At 36.4% G+C, this 8,279-nt stretch overlaps 3 protein-coding genes across 4 annotated transcripts in view; all 3 read left to right on the top strand.

Annotated features, from left to right (window-relative positions):
- LOC107738146 (DDB1- and CUL4-associated factor 8-like) overlaps positions 1-349 on the top strand; it is a 16,770-nt gene extending 16,421 nt beyond the window's left edge. Inside the window, exon 14 of one of the 2 annotated variants that reach the window (XM_016549851.1) lies at positions 330-349. The gene's annotated coding sequence lies outside the window, so the exon portion shown is untranslated. The remainder of the gene's footprint in view (positions 1-329) is intronic. The other variant, XM_016549852.1, reaches the window with a different exon arrangement.
- LOC107738208 (heterogeneous nuclear ribonucleoprotein C-like) overlaps positions 1-2,406 on the top strand; it is a 6,895-nt gene extending 4,489 nt beyond the window's left edge. The window contains exon 8 of the mRNA XM_016549945.1: positions 2,390-2,406. Within this exon, the coding sequence (XP_016405431.1) occupies positions 2,390-2,406 (17 nt within the window). The remainder of the gene's footprint in view (positions 1-2,389) is intronic.
- A 98-nt stretch (positions 2,407-2,504) lies between these two features.
- LOC107738147 (calsequestrin-1-like) overlaps positions 2,505-8,279 on the top strand; it is a 10,481-nt gene continuing 4,706 nt past the window's right edge. The window contains exons 1-3 of the mRNA XM_016549853.1: positions 2,505-2,911; positions 7,554-7,647; positions 8,247-8,279. The exon at positions 8,247-8,279 is cut by the window's right edge and continues 68 nt beyond it. Of these exons, the coding sequence (XP_016405339.1) occupies positions 2,675-2,911; positions 7,554-7,647; positions 8,247-8,279 (364 nt within the window). The 5' untranslated portion in view covers positions 2,505-2,674. The remainder of the gene's footprint in view (positions 2,912-7,553; positions 7,648-8,246) is intronic.

Below are 8,279 nucleotides of genomic sequence, written 5' to 3'. Positions count from 1 at the left end.
AATAAACATGCAATTTATTTCCCAGCTGTTTACCTTCACAGACATAACCGACTGTTTTGTAACTCATGTGTTTTTAACATAAACTTGTGTGTGTATGAGAACTTAGTTTAGTACTCACATGCTGTGTCAGCCGCTTTCTGTCCTTGTGCTTCGGATGTGTGCTGTCAGAAAACTGTCTATCAGAAGTTTAAACTAATATGGTAATGAACTGTGGGGTATTTTGAGCTGAAACTTCACAGACACATTCAGGGGACACCTGAGACTTAAATTACATATTGTAAAAAGGGGCATAATATGTCTCCTTTAATATAAAAATTTAGGTAGAAAATTACACACACACACACACACAATTTCCTATATATTTTATATATTTATACTTTACTTAATTTTAACATGATATCGCGTAAATATTTGTCACAGATAAAATGTCTGTAATGTTTTATATTGAATACTAATAATAATAATAATAGACATGCAACATGTAGCAGCCTACATAAATCGAAAATTTATGGTTGCTGAAACTTGTTAAGGCATACTGCCAGCCAGCCATATTCTGACGTGACCTGTCAGTGGCGGCTCCTGCCAGCCAGTTGAAGATTGAACCCCTACTGGAAATCAGACTGTCACTGTCTTAAGAAAAAACACACACCCTGATTTAGCATCGTCGTTATAGCAAAATGCGCTGATAAATTCTGTGATTTGCAGACAGTGCTCTTAGCTTATGATTTGTTGAGCTGTATTGACAGCATCCTCTGAATATAAATGAAAGACTGTTAGCTAATTTCAATTTCAAAAGAATGGTCAAAAACAGAATTAGCCTCAATGTCCATATGAGAATTGTCAAAATACTGGTCTGCATTCTGGAGGTTAATTAATAAATAAATTAATCAGGCTTTGCCAAAACCAAGTCATAAATGACAAGAACGCTACAATGAAATACTCGAGAGTATAATGACATGCTGAATAAGAGCTCTATTCCAGTCTTTAATTTGTAGGCCTATCACATTCTTCTTACCACTAGATGGTGCCATAATGAAAAATATGAATTAAGGATTAGTTTAGTATCCATTACCCAGGTGGTCAAAATCGAGATCTTAAATGTTATCACGGTGATCTCTCCATTTTAATTTTCGCATGGTTTGCTTATTGTTTAGCATATATTTATTATCCAAAGCCATTTTCATGTAACAGACATGTAAAACGTTGAGAATGTTTAGCATTGTATATAATTGACCCTTTTTGCATCTAGAAGTGAAAGATGTCATAGTTGGGTAAACTTATATAGTGGTGAATGGAAGCTAACAAATATATTTTTGTGTTCCCATTTGCTCCAATAGTAAATATCCACAGTGTATGTGTAAATATCCAATCAGTTTATGATAGGTAAAATTCTCGTCTTACATTTTTTCCTCATTGCATATCATCAGAAATGGGTGACATCAGAGACATAAACTAGGTTGCGAACAGGGTTTCATTTTGACTCCCAAGTGTTCTGATGTCACATCAAACACCATCACCATTTAATGAAGCATTATGCTAAATGGGCTGATGCTTTGCACAGTCAACACCGGATATGCAGTGACATCCAAGCACTCTCCTTTTACTTACGACCACCTTTTCATCACATCATCTCTCTCTCAAATGCTCTGCTTTGCCTCATCATTAACCACCGGTTGACGACTAAATAGGCATTAACTCCACAGGCCACTAAATAAAGAGGCCTGAAGGGAAGAGAACATGTAAGATCATGATTTTTATTAATAACTCCCTCTCATCTTTCAATTTGTAAAGTAATCTTGAGCTATAACCCGCGCACGCATATAATCTTGCGCATACATGTACTGTAGTGCCCTCACAGAGTTTAGGCATGTAGGCCGTAAAAAAAAAATTCTCAGTGCTGATAAACACACTGAGCATGAATGCGGTCGGGCACGTATCATATGCTCCATTCTGGGTCAGACAGAAGTGCAAGCCAGAATTGATTGCCCAAAAAGCAAACTGACATCTGTGAAACCCAAGGAGGTGCACCAGCCTTGCCTCTCCATGTCGTCCTGGAGTGACCTAGTGCCACATTCTAGCATCAAGGATGAGCCAAGTGCAGCAAATAAGACACCCCCACCGCCCACCCTCTCCACACGTCCGTCTCCATGCTACATCTTGTATTTTTAGCCAAGATCTGAGCTGTGTAACACTTAATATGGCAGAGAATGTCTTCCTGTGTGCCTTAAGATCCCTTTCCTTTCCATCTCATAACATTGCCTTCTTCATAATCTTTCATTCATGCTTCATTTTTTGGTTGTCCCATACACAAACTTTCTGTTGTTTCCCTAAAGGTCATAATAAAAAGTTCTGTATGGTTAATTCTACTTTGCCTTGCTCCAATCTCTAGTCTGGCTCACTCCATGAAGAATCATGTCTTTCTTTTTTAGCAGCTCTCTCTCTCTCTTTCTCTCTCATGCACTCACCTAATCCCACCCCCTAAAACGCTCTTGACCCTGTTACTCGTCTCTTTTACCCGTGTGTAGGGGTTTCATACAGGGGGCCTCAGGACTTGGTCTTGTCTGATCTGGGTGGTGGGGATCACAGGTCCTTTCTAATTAAATTTTATGACGTAATTAGTCAATTTGTTTTCAATTCATTGGAACTACATATTTCCCTTCTTAAGTATTGAATCATGAAGTGGAACCTAGTGTTCCTTGGGCTCCTTCTGACCTTCGGGCAGCTGTCATGGGGGCAGAAAGGTATGGACATCCCTGAGTACGATGGAAAGGACCGCGTTCACGACCTAAATGCCAAGAATTACAAGTCTGTGATGAAGAAATATGACGTGATGGTGGTATACTACCATGAGCACGTAGGATCCAGCAAAGTCTCCCAGAAACAGTTTCAGATTGAGGAGCTGGCCCTTGAGGTGGGTTTCACTCAGAAATCAGCCAAAGGGGAGGGAGTTGTAGGTAGCACCTGGAACCAGTGGGCAACTGTGGGCAAGTTTGATGTTAATGAACATCCTTTACCAAAAGACATCTGTGAAAGGTGGAGTGTCATTTAGAGTAGATTATCATATTTGCTGTTGTTTTAGCAAAATATGACTTTATATGCACACCTGAAATATGCTTGCTACTGATATCACTTATTTAGATAAAGTATGGCTAACCTTTTCATTTAAAGTCTTCATTCTAGACATATTGCTTGTGAGTTTTACACATTGTGCAGTGTTTCAATAAGAGCAGAACAGATTTGAACATAAATTCTTGTGAATCAATGTCAAAACCATTTTTTATGTTAACTAAAACTGTTAAAAATAGTTCTTGTTAATTGAAATAAAGCTGAAATAAAATGAAAACGTATCTTTAAAAACTGAAACGGAAATAAATAGTTAATAGGTTTAACTTGGAAGTACTAAAATTACTAAAACTAAAACTGAAATAAAAAAAAACATAAATATAAATATTTATTAAAACTAATAAAAAATGGCATGCATTATGAAAAAAATCTCAACCAAAAAATATAAATACAAAAGTCATTTTTTAAGTTTTTAATAAATACTATAATAGTATACAAATAATTCTAAAATAACACTGGTTGTGTCTTAATTTCGATTCTAGCCACAGGTTAGATAAATATAAATGTTACATTTAAACCGAATGCAAAACTAAATATTTAGCTAATAGTCAAATGTGTTGCCCCTTGAGCAATGTCAATCAAAGACTCATGAAGCCAGTAGAAAAGTTCATCTCTACAGGAATTAGTGTGTGGCTATTTATAGCATGTAGTATTTTAATTCGGGCACTTTATAGTTCTGCTCTTATGGTTCATGGAAAGTTACATTGATAGTATAAACAGAGCTACATGGCACTTAAATTTTACAAAAATATTGTAATTTGCATTGATGTATCTATTTGTGGGTGGTTGAAACCGTAATTGACTTAGTATTAGCCATAGTTTTTGATTGCTTAACATTGATAGAGGACAATTACAAATTAATTTAATAAATGATATACATCAGATGCTTTGCTCTATATCAGAAGGAAAAGTACTCCACCAGAGCCAGGGGAATGTGGGGCCTGTTACACCAGCCATGAGAACACTCTGGACTATGGCAAATATGTTCAGAAAAGTGCTGATGCATCACGCAGTATATTTGCACCCTGAGCATAAGCCTGGATGGGTCATTTTTCAAAGGAATTTGTTTTTCTGGATTTAACTCAGTACATTTTCACTTGGGTTTGTCGACAGGCCCACGTGCAAATATCAAAACTAATGTTAAAAAAGATTATGTAACGTACTGCAAAGTAGCATTTGTAGCATTTTGAAGCATCAATACTGATTTTCTCTAACAGTGCAGTATGTAGAGCCTGAAGGACAGGGCCAGGGGCCAAATCATGAGTAACACTGTATTAGATTGCATAAGAAGACAGATATTAGCCAGCTGTTGACAACAGTGTTGTTATTGTTAACTAAAACAACAACAAAAAAAGAGTTAGCCTAATTTAAAAAAGAAAAGCTGTAATAAACGGTAATACACTTATTAGATCCTTTTTGTAGAACTGCTTACAGCTGAACTGAACTCGTTTCAAAATTGATGACCTTCACACTGTTATTGATCTGAACTGAACCAACACTGAACTGACTTGAGCTAAATAACACGATTGTCTATTAGAGCTGCTTTACAGCAAAATCTGAATTGACTCTATAATTGAGTTTCCATAATTGATTCTGCTATTTTCCTGTTTATCTCTGTAAAGCTGCTTTGACTCAATCTGTTATGTATAAAGTGCTATAGAAATAAAGGTGACTTGACATGAAAAAACTCAAATGATCTTAAAGGACAATTAGATATATTACCCTGGCGACTAACCGAAATAAAAGAAGTTTAAGTACTGAAATGACTAAAACTGAAACTGAAATAAAAATAAAGCTAAATAGAAATATTTTCAAGAATAAAAAACTAAATGAAAATATAAAAATAAAAGCTAATGCAATTAATAAATACTTTATAAATAATACTAAAATAACACAAAGAGTATTAAAAAAAAACAATTCACATCACTTTCATTTCAAATCAACCTTTCAGCTAAACATACCAATTGTAATATGGACAATGCCACAAGCAGTCCCAATCACCCATTACATTAGCATCTTCCTTTAAACTCTCAGCAGGCAGAACTCACCCCATGTGGTTAAAAGGTTATGCCATCGTTTAGCCATGCTGTCACCCTCCTGCATTCAATAGTGGCCTGTTGTTATTAAGGACTTTGTGTGTGGGCCACAGTGCAATCTTAAAGAAACAACAGATATTGATATATTGTGTTTGTCGTGTGGGATTACCTCATTTGAGTAACCGTATGTCTAAATCTTTGATGTTAGTTATAAAATAAGTGGCATACTGACGGATTTGTGTTGGACATTGTGTTTTTTGGGAGAAGGGCCAGAACTTCCAATCGCCTGACCTTTTAATTTAGTGGATTATTATTATTATTATTATAGTTGTTGTTAAAATAAATAAACAATGACAATTAAATAATAATAATAATAAATGATTATTATTTGTATTATTATTGTTTTTTGTCATTTAATATATGTGGTTAATGTGTTGAGGATTCATAGTTGACCCTCATACTGGTCTAACCAGTTTGTTTAACAGTTTTGTTAACATTGTCCAGTATAATTTATCAGCCATGCATTATGCACAACCTTTTTCTTGATAGGCCTATAATATGAGGGTAATAGGTTCTGTAAAAATTCCCTGTTTAAAGGCCCAATAGCTGTGGGTTTTTGCGTATGTGGCTTTGCTCCCTAATACACAGCAGTCCAGCGCTGATGTAATGTTACAGGAGTTATAATAACTTATAACAGCTTGTGTGCTGTGTGGATGCAGGAGGTTCTAGCATGAAATCTGCAGTGTCGGCTGAGAGGACCGAGTGTTGGGCACAGTACTGTACCTGTCAGCGGATCCCAGGAACTTGAACGTCACCACCACTTTGCCAAAATAGTCCTGGTTGGTCTCTGCAGCAGCGCTAATTATAGTCTGCTCTGCTGTCATTGCTGTTTGTGTGGTACAGGCCGCTGTGATGCTCCATAACAGAAGATCTGCTTTCTGCCCTTATAGAAACACTTTCATTTACACCAACCAGCGCAGGGTGTTCTGGTTAAATTTCCTTTACAAATGTTGGTTAATAATGTGTTGACTTATAAACATTCCTTAGGCCTCTGAGTAAACCTAGTTATAGATATGATACTGTGTTCTCAGTTCTGTTATTATTACTGATTTAGTTATCTTTCATCACATCTCTGAATTAGCGAATATATGCTGAATTGAAAAGATATGAAGGTATGACTAAGTGAGATGGAGAGATGCAAAGAGGAAGAAGAAGGGTGCATTACACCGTGGCTGTGCATTGGATTAAACATCTCCTCCTCCTTCCTCTATCCTGATTCTGATTTGTCATAAGCAAGCTCTATCTAGATTCATTGCAAAAATCCTCCTCATAAGCTATCCGAAATAATAGATCTGCAGAAGTCTTTAGTAGCATCTGAAATGTTAACCGTGCCAAGATGGCGGACGTGTTGACATCACAGTCTATGGTTGACATATGTGAACTAGTCAAATGAAGGATCTGCGTATAGATATCTATGCGATAACCGCTTGCTTGAGGGGAAAATTATCAGTGAATAATGACTTAAAATGTTGTCTGTTTTTCATACAAAGCTGTCACATGACATCAAAAGACTTTAAATACTGCGTGCATGTGACATTAAAATCCTTTATATGTTTATGCCGCTTATTATTATTATTATTTATTTTAAAAAAAAACTTTTTTTCTGAAGCTTAAAGACTTCAGTCCCAGTGTATAGTAATTGCATAGGGAAGAGCAACCAGCACATTGCTTCTCCTTTTGTGCTGCATGGAAGAAACAAAGTCAAACAAATTACTGACCATTTTAATTTGACAATTAATTTTTTCAAAGTGAGATATGTGTTAGTATGTATAGGAATTGGTTCTTCACAGTGGTTGGAGAAATGGTTGGTTGCACCTGTCACCATGCCAGCACCCTGTTACTCCAACTCAGCAGGCACATGTAGCGCTGTGATTGGTGGAAGCAGCTGTCCATCATACGGGTCAAGTTTCACACCGATTTAGAAATTGCAGGGGCAGCGCTCTTGATGACTGCTTTTATGGATGTAAGACTGTGGACGAAACTAGCCACAGTTCTTACAGCATAGCCTGAAATATCTGTGCAGGCAGAAAACAAATTTGCTGTCCTTGTCCAACACGCTGTGTTTGTACTCAGTTACCAAAACCAGGTTGATAATGAATACATAATGGTTGTGCTGATAGGACACAAACCCTCATGAGCTTAAAACATTAAGTCACTTTACCTTAGTGTTTCCAAATGAACAGGAACTGCCCTCTTAAGAGTTATATCATGTGAACTGGGTATATGTTAGGGCTCCACTAACATGCATTTAAACATTTAAACTAAATCACACATGCTGTTTAAAGGAGCTGTAGGACATTATTTTTTATTATATTTTATTTTTTTGTTACACAGCTTGCTGCACAAGTCCTGGAGGATTTTGACGATGAGGACATCGGAATCGGTCTACTCGATGAGAAGACAGACAAAGCTGTTGCCAAGAAATTAGGTACGTATATTCAAGAAACACTCAAATATTACCATAACTGTAATGTGATGTGATCTACTCAATGTAAATATTAATTTAGGGATTAAGTGGAATATTTGTACATTTTTTAACAAAAAATTATCTTTTACACTGCAAAAAAAAAAAAAAGTGTACATTTTTGTTTATACAAAACCTTAACCTAAAATGTTGATGTTTATGTATAATCTACTCAGTGTTCCAGTCAGGTGTGTTGAGGCAAGTTGGAGCTAAACTCTGCAGGACACCGGCCCTCCAGGACCGAGTTTGGACAGCCCTGGTCTAGTTTGTAAATAAGTCCATGTCTGTTACTGTAGAGTAGTGGAAGAAATATTATGACATTAGGTCAAAGGTCATTTTTTTGACATTTCATTGAAGTTTAATTGCATCTGATTGTGTGTTTTCTGGTGAAAATCCTCCAAATTATTTTTGCCTGTTTCAGGCTTTATTTCATGCTTTATTTATTCCTCTGGTACAGATTACTTGTTAAACTTTAGGATATCAGCAGAAGAACAACCATGACCTCTGGTGGACATTTCCCTCGTGGTTCTCACAGGTTTATTTCCATTTTTTGCGCTCTTCAGGTCTGGATGAGGCTGACAGTATCTTCATCTTCA

The sequence above is a fragment of the Sinocyclocheilus rhinocerous genome, unplaced genomic scaffold, assembly GCF_001515625.1.
Source record: "Sinocyclocheilus rhinocerous isolate Xijiao unplaced genomic scaffold, SAMN03320098_v1.1 scaffold254, whole genome shotgun sequence".
In the NCBI taxonomy this organism is placed as follows: Eukaryota; Metazoa; Chordata; class Actinopteri; order Cypriniformes; family Cyprinidae; genus Sinocyclocheilus; species Sinocyclocheilus rhinocerous.
Note: the sequence above shows the minus strand (reverse complement) of the source record. Positions and strands in the feature narration are given on the sequence as shown.